The sequence below is a fragment of the Anabrus simplex genome, chromosome 4 (assembly GCF_040414725.1).
Source record: "Anabrus simplex isolate iqAnaSimp1 chromosome 4, ASM4041472v1, whole genome shotgun sequence".
Taxonomy (NCBI): Eukaryota; Metazoa; Arthropoda; class Insecta; order Orthoptera; family Tettigoniidae; genus Anabrus; species Anabrus simplex.
This window is the reverse complement of record NC_090268.1, coordinates 358,845,118-358,865,557: the sequence shown is the minus strand read 5'-3', so window position 1 is coordinate 358,865,557 and position 20,440 is coordinate 358,845,118. Positions and strand designations below refer to the sequence as shown.

Here is a 20,440-nt window from a genome sequence, read left to right as displayed (position 1 = left end):
CTGATGGGGTCAGAGTGACTGAAATGAGGTGGAGGCTGAGGGTAGTACGCGAAGAAATGGCAAAGCCCAGATTAAGGAGAGCTGGATATAAAATGGTAGTACGTGAAGAAATGGTAAAGCCCAGATTAAGGAGAGCTGACTATAAAATGGTAGTACGCGATGAAATGGCAAGGCCCAGATTAAGGAGTGCTGGCTATAAAATGGTAGTACGCGAAGAAATGGCAAGGCCCAGATTAAGGAGTGCTGGCTATAAAATGGTAGTACGCGATGAAATGGCAAGGCCCAGATTAAGGAGTGCTGGCTATAAAATGGTAGTACGTGAAGAGCGATTGATCAAAATAGTTTAGAGAACTGAGAGGGAAGAAGATATAGCAGACCAGAACATAGCAGGCTAGAAAGCAGATGTAATGATGCGCTGAAGGCGGCAAGAATACCGAAAATCGAATGGGCAGAATTATCGAAGAGCAAAAGGAATTTAAGGAGGACTAGCAAGTACTTCAATTCTACCACAAATGGAATAATGGAGCCACAGTGATGACAATACATATGAGGCATGAGAAGTGCAACTGAATATTGAGTACATTTTTCAGAACAGCCTCAGCTTAGCGTAATATCCATGAATATGAAGTATAGTAGGCATTATACAGCGCAGGAGATATTACCTTCGTTTGCGTTCTTGAATACAGAATAGCCATTAAAATTATGCTGTAGTGTTCCTTCTGGAGAGGCCTGGTGCAGGGCATTATAGTTCACACCTACCGGCGACCTGTGCGTCTGGACGTGTGGCGATGTTGATAATGAGGGAGAGGGTGAAACACGGTGTTGGCACACAATATACTCCCGTCGTATACCACCAAGGTGTCTGCTGAAGGCTTAACGTCTCCATCTGACGGATACATCACCACCGACAGTGTCAAATACCCCACTCCATATGGACGGTAGAATAACACCCACGATATCCTCTGCCTGTCGTAAGAGGCGACTAAAATGGGCCCCAGGGGCTCTGAACTTTGGAGCGTGGGCTGGCGACCACGGGGCTCTTAGCTGAGTTCCTGACATTCGTTCTACTTACTTGTGCCAGGCTCCTCACTTTCATCTATCCTGTCAGATCTTCCTTGGTCAACTCTTGTTCTTTTCCGACCTCGACGCTATTAGGTTTCCGAGGGCTAGGGAGTCTTTCATTTTCAAGCCGTTCTTGGCCCTTGTCTTCCTTTAACCGATACCTTCATTTTTCGAAGTGTCGTATCCCTTCCATTTTGCCCTCTGATCAGTGTTATATAGAGGATGGTTGCCTAGTTGTATTTCCTCTTAAAACAATAATCACCACCACCACTACGGACATTGTGGAGAGGTTTGAAACTGAATCCAGGTTTTTGGCACTCAATCAAGCGATTATAAATTGTATACCACCACATCTCCCACCCAGCTGGTGAACATTCTGATGGTGAAACATTTTGCAGTAAGAGAGCTCGAACCATCAAACCACGGTGGCAGACCATAAAGATCATGGCCACCAGGTGGGCTAATAGCTTACATTGAATGAGTTTTTTGATTAAATCCAGCTGAAAAATACATTTCTTTATATGTTGTAACAGAATATTTCAAATTCATAAACTTGGAAGATTTGAACAACAGTTTTATGGAAGTGAAAGTTTTTTGTTGCCATTGTTAAAAGAGCGGTGTAATGGTCTTAATGGCGTAAGAAGATTCAAATATTCATCAATGTACACAGATATCTACGAAGCTAGACACCAGTCGATTTATTAAACTGAACAATTAATTCTTTAATAACGTGTGCTATCAGGTGCTGCACTGAAATACTAAATGTGTTGCTGGTTGCTTACCTGGGTGGACAAGGCTGAGTGTTGCACTCAGTCACCTTGCGATCGGGCTTCTGGGAGGCGTTACAAAGTTGCTCTTCAACTTCAGCTCCTGTTAGTCGATTCTTGCAAACAGCTCTGGACATTCTACGGCCTGTAACAAGATAAACAACATTTTACAGTTAATATTATGAGCCTAAATTCCACGTTTAGGTTCACCATATTTGGTAAAACTAACTTGAAAAGTATGAAAGACTGAGAAACCAAATTTAACAAACTTTAATTCGCTTGCACAGTTAAATATAAGACAGGATGCAATACGATGCGAACACAGAAGCACTGACACTGAGAGACACTCGTCTCCTAGCGTCCTGAAAATCTAATAGGCTACGCAAAATGGAGATTTTATGCACTAGACGCAGGCAGTAAATGGCAGAGTGCTTACACTTAAAACAGTCTTTCTTTGGAGACGCAGAACACTACAACAGTAAATGAATATTCTCCCCTCGTTTACTGCCCATGTTCATCTCTGTGGTGTAGTGGTTAGTGTGATTAGCTGCCACCCCCGAAGACCCGGGTTCGATTCCCGGCTCTGCCACGAAATTTGAAAAGTGGTACGAGGGCTGCAACGCGGTCGACTCAGCCTCGGGAGGTCAACTGAGTAGAGGTGGGTTCGATTCCCCCCTCAGCCATCCTGGTAGTGGTTTCCCGTGGTTTCCCACTTCTCCTCCAGCCAAATGGTAACTAACTTAAGGCCACGGCCGCTTCCTTCCCTCTTCCTTGTCTATCCCTTCCAATCTTCTCATACTTCTTCAAGCCCCCTATTCAGCATAGCAGGTGAGGCCGCCTGGGCGAGGTATTGGTCATCCTGCCCAGTTGTGTCCTCCGACCCAGAGTCTGAAGCTCCAGGACACTGCTCTTGAGGCGGTAGAGTGGGATCCCTCGCTGAGTCCGAGGGAAAACCGACCCTAGAAGGTAAACAGATAAAGAGGAAGAAGAAGAAGAAGAAGATGCTCGTGATACAGGACACTGTTTCTTCTGCTATTGGCTTTACGTCGCACCGACAGAGATAGGTCTTATGGCGACGATGGGATAGGAAAGGTCTAGGAGTTGGAAGGAAGCGTCCGTGGCCTTAATTATGGTACAGCCCCAGCATTTGCCTGGTATGAAAATGGGAAACCACGGAAAACCATCTTCTGGGCTTCCGACCGTGGGATTCGAACCCACTATCTCTCGCATACAAGCTCACAGCCGCGCGCTCCTAACCGCACGGCTAACTCAGAGGGCACTTTTAACCGAAGTGTTAAATTAATATACATTTTTAGTTAACATTTGATAAGTAAAATTTAACGCAGAGTTTAAGAAATCCGTCGTAAGAGTGACACACTGAATTACACTGTGTCGACCTAGTAAGGCGCTACTTTCAGAGCCTCATTTGCACCATAGGCCAATCTTCCAGGGTGCAGGTTACCGGAGCCAAACCGAATTGAGTACGAAGGCTGATAGTCTGGATTTCTCCACATGTACATATTGCAATATCTTTATCACACAGATATCCACATTCCTGAAGACTACCTCTGCATATTCCCACTCCTGTTCAAAGCTCGTTCTGGTTTTTCTAGGTTTTTTTATTCACAATCATAACCTGGAGGGAGTTATTCTTTCGGTTGTAACCATACAGACAGCTCCAATAATTTGGATGTTTTGACTAATTCTGAGAATTTGTTAAGAAATGGAGTATTTGGGAAGAAAATTCCTTAGATATTTGAGTCTCACATGTGATGGAATATGTACATACCGGGGATACTTCTCACTTGTTATTGCCTTAGATTTTTCCTGGTGCGCTGCAACTTCTCTTCTAATTAAAGCTAATCGCTGTACTTGATCAATTGTTTTTTTAAAAATTTTGTCTTTCAGTCTTAACGACCATTTAGCCAGCTACAATTTTTGTATGTTTCTGATTATTCATTATTAATTGACAATTTCTTATGTTTCTGATTATTGATGATGAATTGACTTCGGTGAATTTAACTTATATATTTTAAGACGAACACTAACACCTAGCTCCCGAGCCGGATAAATTAACCAGACGAAGTTAAAATCCCCGACCCGGCCGGGAATCGAACACGTGACCCCAGTGACCAAAGGTCAGCACGCTAACCATTTAGCCATGGAGCTGGAAATAAATTGGTCTTGGCCTCAGGGAGTTTATTTTATGTAAAAGTATTCATTTGTTTCCGAATTTAGGACTTTTAATGCTCTACCTCACGAGATTCGTGGAGAGTTGTTTACTTCTCTGAAAGTGAATAACCGAGCTCGATAGCTGCAGTCGCTTAATTGCGGCCAGTATTCAGTATTCGGGAGATAGTAGGTTCGAACCCCACTATCGGCAGCCCTGAAAATGGTTTTCCGTGGTTTCCCATTTTCACACCAGGCAAATGCTGGGGCTGTACCTTAATTAAGGCCACGGCCGCTTCCTTCCCACTCCTAGCTATTTCCTGTCCCATCGTCGCCATAAGACCTATCTGTGTCGGTGCGACGTAAAGCAACTAGCAAAAAAAAAAAAAAAAAAAGTGAATAAACAAGTCTGTAGATTTTAAGTGACTGTTGATATAGCAATCTCTTTGTCTGTCTCTCATTTTGTATATCACTTGGTGATATCCGACTAGGCCTACCTCACCATAGAGACATCATGTTTATCCACAGCCTGAGAAATTCGCTGGCCGTTGCCACTGAGTTACAAGAAAGCGAGCAGAAAGCAACAAAAATAGAGCAAGACGCCTTTGCAACTTCAGCAATGATGTCGGACGAATGGAAGGAGGAATTACACAATGAGACACACCTATACAAGACTAGCAATCCACACCAAAGAGGTTACAACTGAGGAATGTACATATAAGTTCTGAGGATAGAGACTGTTCATCTTGATCATACGTAATTTTGAATAACCTACGTTTGTATTTTCATCCGTTGCTATTTCTTGATATACTTAATATGTTGAAATCCGTCTCTTAACACAGATCGGAGCAGAATGTAGCTTTTACTGAAGTCTCATTTATGGTTTTGACATATGGAAGCTGTCGACGCATTCTATGAGTGGTGCTGAGCAATGCACGAAATTTGCATCTGCATGTTATGAAAGGTGTTACGGGATCAGAGTCATCCTGCAACACTTTCTGGCCCAGTGAGGAAAACAATAACAAACTACAACAATTTTCATCTTGCTTAATACGTCTCACTGTAGCTTTGCTGTAGGTTTTGCTTTTTATATAAACAAATAACTAGGGTTGCCTGATCTCCCATATTATACGGGATTTCCCGTATTTGAGGGTCTGAACTACTGTCCCGTTTTAACAGCATACGGGACACCAGTTTTTTATATTTAGAGAACTCACTTCTAACATGCTTAAAATGATCTATTTGCAAGAGCATTTACCGATCCTGCATTTCGGATCATTATTACTCATCTAGCGATTGTACACTACGGGTGAATTCTTTCTCTAAAGTGGATGTATATCCTGTTCCAAATATACTTATGTTATAAGAACACCTGTTTCTAATGCATATGTTGAAAGAGTTTTGTGAATTCTAAAAACAAATGGAATGATGAAAGGAATAGATGTTCAGCAACTGTAATAAAGAGTCCACAGAAATTCAACTCTCACTTAATTTTCATCATTGTTGTCAGAAATTTCATGACTTGATTGAGAGAGATTCGTTAGTATTGAAAAAAATGCTAAAAGTGAAGAAAAATACGGGGTCTAAACCTTTTATGTTGAAAATGAGCCAGAAAAATACTATAATAAAGTTTGTGTCTACAGTGTAATTATCGTACACTAAATTCTTTCCTGGTGTTTTCTTCAGTAAATGTCGTTATGTCGTGTCAACGTGACCTGTCCCTTATTGGCATTTCAAAATCCTGGCAACCCTACACATAACGTTCAGTCGTGCTGTTTTAGGATCCAGCCAACCTCCGGGCTGATAACATAAATATGTTTGCAATTTAATACGCATTGTGTTCATTTATGTTATTTATGCAACTTATGATTAAAGTTGGACTATTTTTACATGAGTGAAAATATTTAAGAACGAAGCATTAGCAGAGTAGTTGACTTACATGAGTGCAAAACATTTCACGTCACACAAGTTGTATTATATAATATTGTATCCATTATCACTACACCTCGGATTTGTAGGTGGTAATAGGTTAGAATGCAAAGTAATTTAGTTTGTAGGAGGTGTCATGCAACCCGTTGTACCATAATGTAGGAAGAGTAGCATAAATTCAGGGAGTTCTATAGGCTGTACCCCTAATTTCTATGCAAGTCTCATAGCATAACCGTTGCACAGTGTAGGGTATACTTGTTACTGGCTTAAGTAAGTTTGCATTCTAACCTATCAGCACCTATTAATCCGGACTCTAAATTGATCACAAAGAAATATAACAAAAATATAGATTCTGTGGAAGGCAATATGTTAAAAAGATGTAAGATTATGTGTAATATGTTGGAATTATTTGTGATTTACATTGTTTACGTTTTTATGGTATACATGTATTTGGTATTATGTATTATGCAATGTAACTGGGTGTCTTTAGAAGTACATGGAGCAAGCTATGATATATAGTGAGCCATGAAATGTTAAAGGGAACAGAAGTTTTATGAAGTATTGCATCGAACTGTGTATTTTTTCTTCTATGCTTGGATCTCTTCTTGAAATAACCTGGATAAGGTTATGCACAGAGCATAATAAAGTTGTTGAAATATCCTCCTTTATGTTAAAGCACTAACAAACTTGTTACATTATGATGTGTTATATTTTCTTTAAACAGGACATAATCAGTAACTTTGTGATGTAGATACATTGTGAAGGATGTGGTGTAATACAATACGCTATGAAATGTGCGGTCAAGTTACTCTGTCGCTCATGTGCGGTTACATAATTTTACATCACAGTGTCCCGAATAGCCCTGCTTTCAAAATCAAAACTGATCAGAAAAGGCCTAATTTTTAATTTTGAAAACATTTCTTATCCGTCAAAGTAGGTGTCCCCATACTTCAAAAAATGTAAAATTAAGCAATTTCCTCAATTGTTTAGAAAGTTTAAGGGATAAAGGGCCCAGAAAGGTTTCAAAAATAATTTGAAAATCATTTCTGGCAGTTCCGGAAAAACAGCCTAAAGTCGCTTGTTTGTTTACTCCTTTTTTATTCACATCCTAGCTAAATGAACTTGTTTACATAATTATCTCTGTAATATGTTCCTTGGTTCAATACCCTTAGGGGTTTTTCGATTTTTTGAAAAATGTCCACAACGAATGTAGTTATAAGCGTTTAACTGAAACTCTGCATTGACTCACATTAGCGCTCGTAGTGGTAGAAAAAGGCAAACTGATAATCTAATCGACCAGATAACGATGATTAAGAAATGGATTGTAATTTTTAGGAATAAATAAATAATATATTCTCATACTTTATTATATTTTATTTGCCTAAAATTCATAGCGCATATCCCTAGGATGTTTTCAACATTGAGTTGCTTGCATGAAGGATTTTTGTGGTGGTTATATAAATCAGTTTCATACTGATTACTTGCTTGGATATCGCATTCTTTTAACATTTAATTATGGATGTATAATATTAAACAGTAGTTATGTTTCTCTTATATTCGTAAGTAGACAGATATGATACCCACCTCCTCCACAAGTAGCCGAGCAGAGTGACAGTGGAGTCTCCTCCCAGTGGTAGAGCGGCTGGGCGCACGATGAACCGTCGCCACCACAGACACCGCAAGAGTCCACCTTCTTGTAGGAGCCGATACGTAAGTCGCATCCCACACGCTGTAACACTCGCAAACTACAGAACACATTCCAACTCTCTAGGCCACCTTGCTAGACTCACCGTATTACCAGTGTCATCCAGACATCTTACTGCCGTGTCATATATACAAGAACAGCTCAGTTTTATTTTATTTTAACTGTATTTATAATAGAACAGAAAATATCAGTTTTACTAAAAGTGATTCTAAATTCGTTGATTATCTTACGAGTTGTTTACGTTCTTTTGCCTGATATTACAGTTGTATTATAAATTTGTAATTTATTTTAATTCTGAAGTAAGATATCACTCTATCTAATATATAACTTATTAATAACATTATTTGCATACATAAAACAAATTTAAGAAATGTGAATGCCACTACTGTGTTTCAGACTTATTCTCTTAACAACAATGCAAATGCATTGTTTAGAAACTGAGTTTTGGAGCCTATTATGTTCATACATACATCATATAATATTAAAAACAAATAATAAGTGCGAGTGTATACAGTGAAAAGAAGTCACACACTTTCTCTAGTTTCCTTTAAACATTATACAGCGTATTTCTATTCAAAAACGATATTTAAAAATATATCTTAACATATATTTCTCAGTATTGACTACGCTGTGATACATTCAATGGTGGTGAGCATAGAAATGAGACAACGTTATATAATTATTGTGTCCGTATTGTCGTAAAGAAAAAAAAGGTTCCAAGAAGGTAACAAGGAGCAATATTTTATCTGCAATTTCTAGAATATCTTCTCGATTTAAAATTCAAAAGATTTAAAGAAATATAATCGGTAGTTATGTTGGGTATCATATGCAATGAGAGATAGGTAAACAGAACTTTCACTGCAAAATTCGGTTATGAGTTAAATAAGCTATTGATAAATGATACTTGTTGTTTTCCTATACTTAAACAGTGATAAAGGAATCCTTATAATTGAGACGCTACTGTACTATCAAATGCAGAGTATAAATGGACAATTGGACCCATGTTCCTTTCTAAATACAGTATAATTGTGACGAAATGAGTAAAAAGTTATAACCATTTTCTTATTCTTCTTGTTGTTGTTCTTATTCTTATTCTTCCATCGCCTTTCCCACACCCTAGTGGGGTCGCAGGCATGAACACATGAACGTGACCCATTTTACTGTGGGATGCCCTTTCCGACGCCAATCCTATATGGAAGGAGGCATTAACTATTGCGTGTTTCTTTGGTGGTTTGTAATGTGTTATTTGTATATAAAGAGGAGTGTATCGGGATAAACACAAGCGCCCAGTCCATGACTCAGAAGAATTAACAATATGTAATTAAAATCACTGATCTGGCCGGGAATGGAACACGTTACTCTCTGAATGGGATGCTTCGACGCTGACAATTCGGCCAAGGAGCTGGGATAAGAAATAATAATAATAATAATAATAATAATAATAATAATAATAATAATAATAATAATAATAATAATAATAATAATAATAATAATAATAATAATAATAATAATAATAGCAGAACTGCGGAAGATAGCCAATGACGCCTTTATCACTGAAGTGACAGAACTGTTCCGGAATATTTGGAGAGATGAGAAAATACCAGAAGACTAGCTAGTGGCATTAATACACCCACTACATAAAAAGGGACCGAAAACAGACGTCAACAACTACCGAGGAATATCACTTTTATCTGTCACGTATAAGATTTTTTCTAAGCTCCTATTGAACAGACTGACACCGCAAATTGACCACAAGTTGGGAGAGTATCAGGGTGGCTTCAGGAGAGGGCGCTCTTGTCAGGACCATATCCTGAGTCTAAAAATGATAATCAAATATTACAATGCGCGGCCAAAGAACATCTTCTTCTCTTTCGTTGATTTTCAAAAAGCATACGATTCAATAGATAGAGACACATTGATGGAAATTTTGAGAGAACATGGCATCGATCAAAAAACACTCAACTTACTTAGGTTAACACTAACAAACACTATATCCAAACTGAAATTTCGAGGAGAGATCAGCAAACCCTTCCAGATAAAAACAGGTCTGAGACAGGGTGACAGCTTATCCCCAACACTCTTCAACGTGGTTCTAGATAAGGTCATGAAAACACTGTGGAAACATAATGACTCAGGTGCTATAATAGGTAGTAAAAATAAACATGTCAAACCCAAGTGTTTGGCCTTTGCTGATGATTTGGCACTCTTCGCTGAGACAGAACAGGAAGCAATAACGCAGATAAATGAACCACAGGAGATAGCCGAGAAAACAGGTTTAAAAATCTCCTTCACGAAAACAGAGATGATGAGCACGGACAGGAATTATGTGAAGAGAACAATGAAGACGAAATATGGCGAAGTGAAGGTCACAAAGCAGTTTAAATACCTGGGAGAAATTATCAGCAGCAATGGGATGGATAAAGAGGCCATGGAAAACAGAAGACTTAAGTTGGAAAGGCTAAACATTGCCACCAAAGCCATTTACAACAAAAAGAATCTCTCCATCAATGCGAAACTAAGACATTATGATGCTGTGGTAAAACCAGTGATTCTGTATGGGGTGGAAACAGCAACACTAACGAACCTGGAAAAACTACTAAAGATTGAAAGGAGAATATTGAGGAGGATTTACGGCCCAAGGGTGGTAGAGGGAAACTACAGATTACGCTCAAATAAGGAGATATACAAAAGAACAGAAGACCTAGAAACAACAATAAGGAAAAGACGGTTGCGATTCTATGGACACATGGTCAAAATGGATCCAACAAGGTTAAATGAACAAATTTTTAATAAAATATACTACTTGAAGAGACAGGGGGATATGCCAAGCAGATGAAGGAAGAACTCAAGAGGTTAGGAATTGCAGATGAAGAATGTCGTGATAGAGACCAATTCAGGAAAAGACTTTCCAACATAAAAGTTCTGGTTGAAGAAAAGAAAGAGCGCAGAGGGGGAAGATGGACTGAAGAGAGAAGAGCGCAACATTCTGAAAGAATGAAGGCACTGTGGAGAAAGAGGAAGGAAGAAGGGATGATTAGAAGGAAGTGAAGTGGTATTGGCGTGGTCCTAAGTTTGGCCGGTTCGCAAGAAAGAAAGGAAAATAATAATAATAATAATTTGTCGTTAATAGTTTTACAGTCGTTCAGAGCTAGAATGTTTTCTTCGCCCCTCTGTTAGTAATTGAATACATAACATTTATTTTTGTCCGTAATGATCGATCAACAGTTTATTCATCATGATCCGTGAACTATTCTGCTCGTATAATATAAGTAGCCCTACTGGATACGCGCTAATATTCTCCTCCCGGCTGGATGTTTTAGAATCCACCGGTACGTCAGATTGCCCTTGAATCTCCACTGATGAATTCACCTATCATAGAGATTTCATATAAATAAAAAGAAATCATCAATGTACCATGAAAAACCATGGTTCGTGGCTGTTGTTACAAAAATCGATTTCCGAAACAGCGTACGCTTATTAGTGACTCCGCCATTTGTGTCTGATTTAAGCATGATTGTAAATTTGGAAAATACGAAAGGGAGGAGGAAATATTTTTGTACTTAACTGTTTGACTTTCTTCTTAAGTAACAATAAATAGTATCGATCTTCTCTCAAACAAGTATTCTGTTCTTCACAGTTTGTTTGGAAATGAGTACACTAATTAACACTTCAGTGAAGTTACAAGATTTGCTGAACCAAACAGCAGCTTCTGAAATATTTCGTTAACTTTGAATTAATAAAACGCTGTTTTGACCGTGATTGTTCTTTAGGCCAAGCAGAAAGAAGGGTGGTTTTAAGCAACAATCTGGAGTATCATTTCATATTAAGGATGGTCACAAAATCAGCGTTAAAATCTTCTGAAGTCATACCAGAGAAGCTAAATTACACTGCAATCTGTTATACACGTATTCTAGTTGTAGAAAATTCAGGGTTGTCCGCAATTATTAAATAATTACGTGTAAATTTTATAGGACTTATAGAAAATGCCGTAAAACTATGTAATTGACAAAATAATAGCTGAAGGAGACTTTCTTGGTCTTCAAGTCAGCACTGAAGAACTAAGGTCACATCTGTTTCGAATCTATGACAAAAATGTCGTGCAGGTTTGGAAGTTTAGATACTTAGGCTGTTGGGCAACCAACAAACTAGATCCAGACTTAAGGATCAAAACAAGAAATTGAACTGGCCAGAGCATGCTTAGTGAAGGTGAGAAGTCTATTCTGCAACACCTTGGAGACAAGATACAAATTTGTGAAGTGCTTTGAATACTCAGTACTTCTGTATGGTACCGAGAATTGGACATTTAAGAGTGCAGAATAGGAAAACATTTGAAACGTGGATCTTCAGAAGAATGCTTAATATTTCATGGGTTGATCATAGATCATATAACCAGTAAAGAAGCTCTAATTCATGTGCAAAAGTTTTTTTTTTTGCTAGTAACTTTAAGTCGCACCGACACAGATAGGTCTTATGGCGACGATGGGACAGGGAAGGTCTAGGAGTGGGAAGGAAGCGGCCGTGGCCTTAATTAAGGTACAGCCCCAGCATTTGCCTGGTGTGAAAATGGGCAACCACGGAAAACCATTTTCAGGGCTGCCGACAGTGGGGTTCGAACCCACTATCTCCCGAATTCTGGATACTGGCCGCACTTAAGCGACTGCAGCTATCGAGCTCGGTATGTGCAAAAGTGTTGAGAACTTGTTTCATTAGTTGATAAAGGTAAGATATTATGAGGGATGAAGAGTATAAATTTCTAAAGCTAATTTTGGAAAGCTAAAGTGAAAGTCAGCGTGGATGAGTAATTGTGGATGAGAAACTAACGATACTGATCTGGACTGAACTCGTCTGAGGGCGGAAGAGGATACGACTGATTTCAAAGGATTGTGGCCAAACTTCATTAGTAGAAATGTTTTATATATAATTGAATTAATCGTAATTCGTCTTCATAATTACGTATCCAATTTTCATGGTTTTGGATAAGGTGTGCTTATCATTCACTGACTCTGAAAATATTTCCACAAATATATTATGCATATAAAAGAAAATACTCCTTGCAGAGAAAACACTAAAACTACTCTGATAACGTTTTATTAAATCACTTATGAATACGTAGTTTTAAAATTTTTCATGGTTTTCTTAATTGCGGTGTTCATATCGTCAGTCAGCTTTTGTACAATTTGTCCCATAAATTTGCGATAAGAATGACTGCGAATATTAAAAGGAAAGTATTTTTGAAATAAGACAGTTCAAAATAATAGAATTTGAAAATATAATATTATATAATTAATTTTGAAAATTTGAAAATTTTCAATAAAGTTGTGACTAAAACAAATTTCTATGTTTCACGTTCTTAAAATCGCTCTTCTTCAATTACTTTTAAACTAGATTCATTTGTAGCCAATATTCTGGATGAGTCCTTGGATAAATGATCAGTGTAGTGCCCTTCTATTCGGAAGGTCTTGAGTTCGATTCCCTGGCCGTCGGGGAAGAGCTCTACAAACTTCTTGTTGAGCTCTAATGTTACTAATTTAGAGAAACACATTCAGATAATTACTGTTAAGCCCATGGGGGCTCTAAGTATCTAACTGTGGGTAGATTTAACATATAAAAAGGTATATTGCTCCTTGTTCTTTTTATACTGAATAACTCTTTAGGGTTTTAATAATTGATGATATTAACAGTGACTTTTGTCTGTTAATTACAAGTGAGAAAAGAAAGCCACTAGACTAGCACTGACCTGGCACTTGCCGTTAATGCACATGTCGAGGCTGCCGGGCCGACAGCGGGTACCATCTTGTACCTTGGGCGCAAGCTGTACCACGATGAGTGCCTCCTCACTGTCCTCACTCGGTGTTTCCCAGCGAGGTCTTCCTCGGCAAGTGAGGGCGCACGGCTCACTTTCTTCATGATGCGGAGTCCAACTCAGCAATTGACCCTCGTACGGCACCGAGTTGAAGGCTGCACACTGCTGTAGCCGGAAGTCACCCTCTTCAGGACACGGCTGAAACAATACATACAGTACTATAAGTTCAAGATCGGGAAAGCAAACACGCAAGTGTAGCTCATATTAATTGAATGGGTGGTTGTTAAAAGAGACCTAAATCACCAAACTGGTGTTTTTGATTTAAAGCCATTCTGACTCTCTGGGGGCAGATACCCATTGTAGTATGAGAAGGGCCCTAGAGTTGAATTTAAAACCGGACCTCAGTAATTGTTTCACGTACTTTTTATCAGTCTATATTGGTAGTGTGATATTGGTTAGACCAGTATTCACCTGTTTCATCTGATGCTGCTTGATGTAATTGTTTGCTTAACTGAAAAGTACGGAACTTGCCTTACAGATAAGGTGAACGTGGAGGTCCAGGATACTAATGCAAAAATATCTTGTAAGGTATTATATAAACTATTATTTAGTATACGGACATAATCTTTTAAAATCTGCCTGATGATATCGTAACGCCGTTGATCTGTTATTCTCAGGTGATAAAAATGGGCCTTTATGATAGTTGCAATATATACAGTATCTTATACTAATTACTGTAATAAGGTGCGATGATTAAAAGGGGCAAGGAATTAATGAAATGATGGATTGATTATTAACAGGTACCCAGTTCATCAATTTTAAACATTGGATTTCTCCTCTGAAAATAATTTAATGACTATTAAACAGTGTGCTGTAAAGTCTTTTCCAACTATGGTTGAAAATATTGAGCATAGGATACTTATTGTGTTTTTCTCAGAACTTGCCTAAAGTGACTTAGGTCCTTTATAACAATTATTTAAGAGGAAGTTGTGTAAATAAGTAAGCGCGCAGCAATGACCTGGTCAACGATGAAGTTCGTGTATGACGACTTTGGAAAGAAGTGAATACGTTGCTGATCCATTTGAAAATAAATAGTACATGGATTTAATAATAATAATAATAATAATAATAATAATAATAATAATAATAATAATAATAATAATAATAATAATAATAATAATAATAATAATAATAATAATAATAATAATTTAATGTAGTCACCGCTGGGTTCCATGGTTCAAAACCCGGTTACTCCATGTGAGATTTGTGCTCGACAAAGCGGAGTCGGGACAGGTTTTTCTCCGGGTACTCCGGCTTTCCCTGTCATCTTTCATTCCAGCAAAACTCTCCATTATCATTTCACTTCATCAGTCAGTCATTAATCATTGCCCCAAAGGAGTGCGACAGGCCTCGGCAGCCGGCACAATTCCTATCCTCGCCGCAAGATGAGGGCTTCATTCATTTCATCCCTGACCCGGTCAGTGACTGGAAAACAGGTTGTAGGTTTTCATTTTCAATAATTGAATGTAGTCATTGTTACCCTGGTATAACCCTAGTAGCTCGAAGGTAAATGGCGGCTGTCGTGTGTATGAAACTGGCTGTTTATTGCGGTGTAGGATAGTGTTGTGTGTGGTGTGTGGATTGCAGGAATATTAGGGGCAGCATAAACACCCAGTCTGCGAGTCAAGGGAATTAAGAGTTTGCGGTTGAAATCCCTCGAACTGCCTTGAGGATCAAAAGCGAAAATGTTGACCACTCAGCCATGGAGCGGTAGTATGAGGATGATAAGCTTCGAAATAAATTAGTACATAGGCGATGAGTTTGAAAATAAATAATGTGTGGAAGAAGAGCTTGAAAAAAAATGTTACTTGAATGAGCTGTGAAATAAGTCAGTAAATATATACATTTTTTACAGGTTGATTTACGTCGCATCGACACAGATAAGTCTTATGGCGATGATGGGATAGGAAAGGGCTAGGAGTGGGAAGGAAGCAGCCGTGGTCTTAATTAAGGTCTGGTATGGAAATGGGAAACCACGGAAAGCCATTTTCAGGGCTGCTGATAGTTGGGTTCTTACCTACTTTCTTCCGAAAGCAAGCTCACAGCTGCGCGCCCTTAACCGCACACGGGCAAGTTGCTCTGTAATTCAGTTAATGAGTGATTTTTTTGGAAATAATTGCGTACACAGGTGATGAGCTTCAAAATAAATAAAAATGTGGGCGACGAGTGTATAAAGAAATTAAAACGTGGGTAATGAACCTAGAAATAAGTGATGTACGCATATATGTCAGGTTTGGAGACAAATGAATACACAGACTTGATATAAAACGAGTACGCAGTTGACTATGTAAATATGTGAGTTCATAGATGTAGTCCTCGACAGCACATCTGTATTCAAGTGACAGCCTTCAAAACAAATTTACGTACTGTATTTATGGATGACGACCATGTAACTCAGTGACGATATAATAATATATCCTAATGAAGGAATATTAGTTGCGTGACATCGTCCCTTGATCTCACCAGGAAAGCCACAGTTGAAATCCCCGTCAATGCACGTGGGATTTTTGAAATCGAAAGTCATATGTCTGCGGAACAGTTTACAATTAAAAGTGGAGATCTCGTTACTATGATCAGAATAATAAGAATCACCTAAAAATACAAGTTTTTCACTTGATTCAATAGCAACAACAATAATAACATATTTATTCGAACTGATGTATCTTGTATGATAACATTTATGCGTTATCAAATTCGAAATTTTCCTTTTCATCAAGAGGACACGTTGGCATTTTCCTTCGTTAGCACTGCTGGTACTGGAACTGATAACAGTAGATATTTTGAAATACAGAGAGTATTTGTACTAGGAATATTTTGTAGCTGCATCATTTCGGGTCATAATTTGAAAACATCATTTACTGGTTCGTAACTTGGTTGTAGATTTTTATGAAGATATAGAATCATAATTACGAACTCTGATATAGATAAATTCTATAAATAGAGAATTAATATGTTAAAATACGATTTTGATGTATAAATTACTCTCTGATATAGATAAATTCTATAAATAGAGAATTAATATGTTAAAATACGATTTTGATGTATAAATTACTCTCTTCAGTTAGCACTGCTGGTACTGGAACTGACAACAGTAGATATTTTGAGAGAGAGAGAGAGAGAGAACTGGATGAAGAATCAACGTATGTATCAAGCTTAGTGTATAAATTGACAGGTATATGTGATAAACTATTGATTTTCACCCCTATATGCGAAGCTGACCATGTTCAAAATTGAACTTTCGACCATATTTTTCACAAATTTGATACTTCACCACTCTACTACTATAGTAAGTAAGTAAGTAAGTAAGTAAGTAAGTAAGTAAGTAAGTAAGTAAGTAAGTAAGTAAGTAAGTAAGTAAGTAAGTAAGTAAGTACGTAAGTAAGCAAGTATAATGTCAGTAATAGATCACCGTTATCACCAGCACATTATTTGAGAACTAACCTACTGCAATTGAAAGTAATGTTATGAACTGGTGCAGTGTCATACAAGATGTAAGTTACGGAGCGTCCTAGTACAAAAACATGTGGTAGTGTTCCTGTCGAGGGGAGCCCGGGATCAATAGCTGTGAGATGGACGGGTCGTGGTCGACCGGATCAACACTAACATCAGTCCCTGTCCCACAACAAGGCCACTAGCGCCACAGATTTGTCTGTTAGCATCTTCCGCTATTCGGTTTCAAGGAAAGAGAAAGCATTGCCCTTAATTTCTCCCAACATGCCATATTCTTCACGGCCATTCCAACAATTCTTCTTCCAGCCTTTTTCTCAATTTATTGTAATCGGAACTTTATGTTGATTTTGTGTAGTTTCACGCATAGATGCCCTTGCCGACGCCAAACATATGTGGAAGGGTATATTCACAATTGCGCGTTTCTATAGTGATTGGTGTGTTATACGTATGTGAAGGTAATAAAAATAATAATAATGGCGTAGAGGTCTGGTGTGGGTCTTCTTCTCGTAAACGGCCTATTAGGCGACCTGCATGCCTGTGAAGATGAAGTCCCTACCTAGGATGATTTCTAATGATGAATACGCCACACAGACCCAGCTCCCGAGCCATTGGAATTAACCAATTAAGGTTAAAATCCCCGACCCGGCCTGGAATCGAACCCGGGACCTCTGGATCAAAGGCCAGCACGCTAACCATTTAGCAATGGAGCCGGACATGTGAAGGTAAATCCATTAAAATGAACACAAACACCTAACCCCCGAGCCGAAGGAATGAACCATACGAAGTTAAAATCCCTGACTGGCCGAGAATGGACCCCGAGGCCCTTCTGAACTGTAGGCCAGTCCGCTAACCATTCGGACAAAGAATTGGACCATGGTCAATCTAACAACTGATTTTATATACTCTTTAGTGGTTTAGCGCCACTCCACATTATTGTGCTGCGGACAGAAAGTACAATGTTAACGTGATTGGAAGAAAACTAAAGCAAGCAGTAGGCTAACCCCAGGCCACTTCGTCCACAGGCCGGACTGAGTTTCTCAGACGGTTGAGGTGCTGGTCTTCTGACCCCAAATTGGCAGGTTCGATCCTGGCTCAGGTGCTCAAACACGTCAGCTTCGTGTCGGTAGATTTACTGGCACGTAAATGAACTCCTGTGGTACAAAATTTCGGCACCTCAGCGTCTCCGAAAATCGTAAAAGTTGTTAGTGGGATGAGAAGCAAATTATTATTATTATTATTATTATTATTATTATTATTACTTCGTCTACAATAAGCGAAGTTTCTTTGCGAGAGAGGATGATTTAGGATTGACTGTCAAGAGACAGTTTGAGTGTGAGGGAGTGGAATGTATCAGTTGAAAGCCGTAACAATAGCAAGAGAGTTAAAAACTACGGGTTGTAAGACTAACCAAGGATGGCTCACGCGTGTTTTTGATCGAATTAACTCTAGTTTTTGTAGGAAAACCAGTCAGGTATGAAGAACATGGTGAATTTCCGCAGATTGTTTTCGGTTTGCACCAGCCTAATTCGTATTTACTCTCGCAAACTGATAATGTAGACGAGATGTCCGTATATTTTGAAATGCCACTGACAATACTAAAGGAGATAACACGCGACGCGTTGCTTCATAATTTTATCATTTATTTTGCTGTAGTGTGCGCCGGCCTCTCGCCGCTGGATACCGTGGTTCAAATCTCGGTCACTCCATGTGAGATTTGTGCTGGACAAAGTGGAGGCAGGGCAGGTTTTTCTCCGGGTACTCCGGTTTTCCCTGTCATCTTTCACTCCAGTAACACTCTCCATTAGCATTTCATTTCATCTGTCAGTCATTTATCATTGCCCCAGGGGAGTGCGACAGGCTTCGGCAGCCGGCACAATTCCTATGCTCGCCGCTAAATGAGGGCTTCATTCATTCCATTCCTGACCCGGTAGAATGACTGGAAACAGGCTGTGGACTTTCATTTTCATTTTGCTGAAGTATTTACAGTTTTGAATACATATATTTAACGAAGCTATATAAATACACGAGGGGCTGCCTGGCCCAGGCGTTAAAGGCGTGCTCGGTTCGCCCGGAAGGACGTGGGTTCGAATCCCCGTCAGGAAGTTGTAAAATTTAAGAAGCGAGATTTCCACTTCCGGAGATGCATATGGCCCTGAGTTCACACAGCCTACACCAAAAATGAGTACCAGGTTAATTCCCGGGGGCAAAGGCGGCCGGGCGTAGAGCTAACCACTCTTCCCCATAAAGTGCCAAGGTTACGAATAGTGGAAGCCTTTACCTTCCACCACTCCCAGGGCCTTCATGGCCTGTACGGAGGTGTCTTTGTCTTTTATAAAAATACACGCCTTTGCTGACAAGACCTAGCGTTTACAGTGCACTATGTCTTTTCGTATGGGTTAGAACATTATTTTTTACTTTCTTAGTCTTATCCTTGACTTTTTGACAATATGAAAGTGATAGGTATGGGCGATGCTAATAATTCAATTCCTCAAGCGGCCAGCCCTGTTTTGAATGGTGTGAAAATGTCGCTCAGAGATTCCGTTTGTACGTACATTTCAGTAGGCTTGTCAGACTGATGTATAATACCAACTTCTTCCTCGATGAGGAAAGAAACGCAAAACTATCTCACTCCTTACTTCCCTAGAACACCTCTTCAATGATATATAGACAATGTATGACAGCTGATGGTGGATCTGTAGAGGTTTCAACCAGCATTTGGGCTGAGTACTTAACATACAAATAAAAATACATTGTTTTCAAAATTTTCCTTTTGAAAATTTGGGTGTGGGGCATATTCTCGTATACACGGTATTTCTAAACTCATGTGTATGTTGAATCAACCGTCAAAAGACTCGTTGAATGTTTAACAGATCCACCACCAGATATCATAAGTATCTTAGGCGTTACTGAACAGGCATCCTAGGACATGAATAGTCGATAGTTTCCCGGTTCTTTCTTTAGCGAGCCAGAAGGTGCTGTTACATATCAGTATGTCATAGTCAGTGAACTAAATATATCAAGTGACCCCATGAGCAACACTTTCACATCATTAATCACAGGGACTGACTACATAAGGAAAATTGTTATTGGTAATCATAACTCAGTCACTTTTACATTGTCAAAGCCGAAGATGTCAAAACTCAGTTTCGAGAGAATTCTGACGAATTGTCGATCATGTTCAGAAAAGATAAAGGGAAGAATAAATGTGCTGGACTTTCAAAATAGCATGATTTTTCCTTTTAAATGGTTATTAATGACTTAGGAAGCAGTAATAAAAATGACACGGTGTCCGTCTGTCTGTTTTGACTATGCTCAGAAGCTACTGGACCGGTTAAGCTGAAATTTAGTAAGGATCTAGCTTGAAATCTCAAGTCACGAAAGGGATACTTTTGATTTTGATATATTTCACTGTTTCAAACTAGTAGGGGATTTTACAGGAGTATGTCCCAAATTTAAGTCTTTTTTGTGGTACATCAACTAGAATAACTGGTAAAC

At 38.9% G+C, this 20,440-nt stretch overlaps 1 protein-coding gene across 1 annotated transcript in view; it reads right to left on the bottom strand.

Moving 5' to 3' along the window:
• The window catches only part of nolo (no long nerve cord), a 556,440-nt gene that overhangs the window by 463,277 nt on the left and 72,723 nt on the right, over window positions 1–20,440 (bottom strand). Inside the window, exons 3-5 of the mRNA XM_068227411.1 lie at window positions 13,370–13,633; window positions 7,512–7,656; window positions 1,845–1,974 (exon numbers count right to left, since the gene is read on the bottom strand). Of these exons, the coding sequence (XP_068083512.1) occupies window positions 1,845–1,974; window positions 7,512–7,656; window positions 13,370–13,633 (539 nt within the window). The remainder of the gene's footprint in view (window positions 1–1,844; window positions 1,975–7,511; window positions 7,657–13,369; window positions 13,634–20,440) is intronic.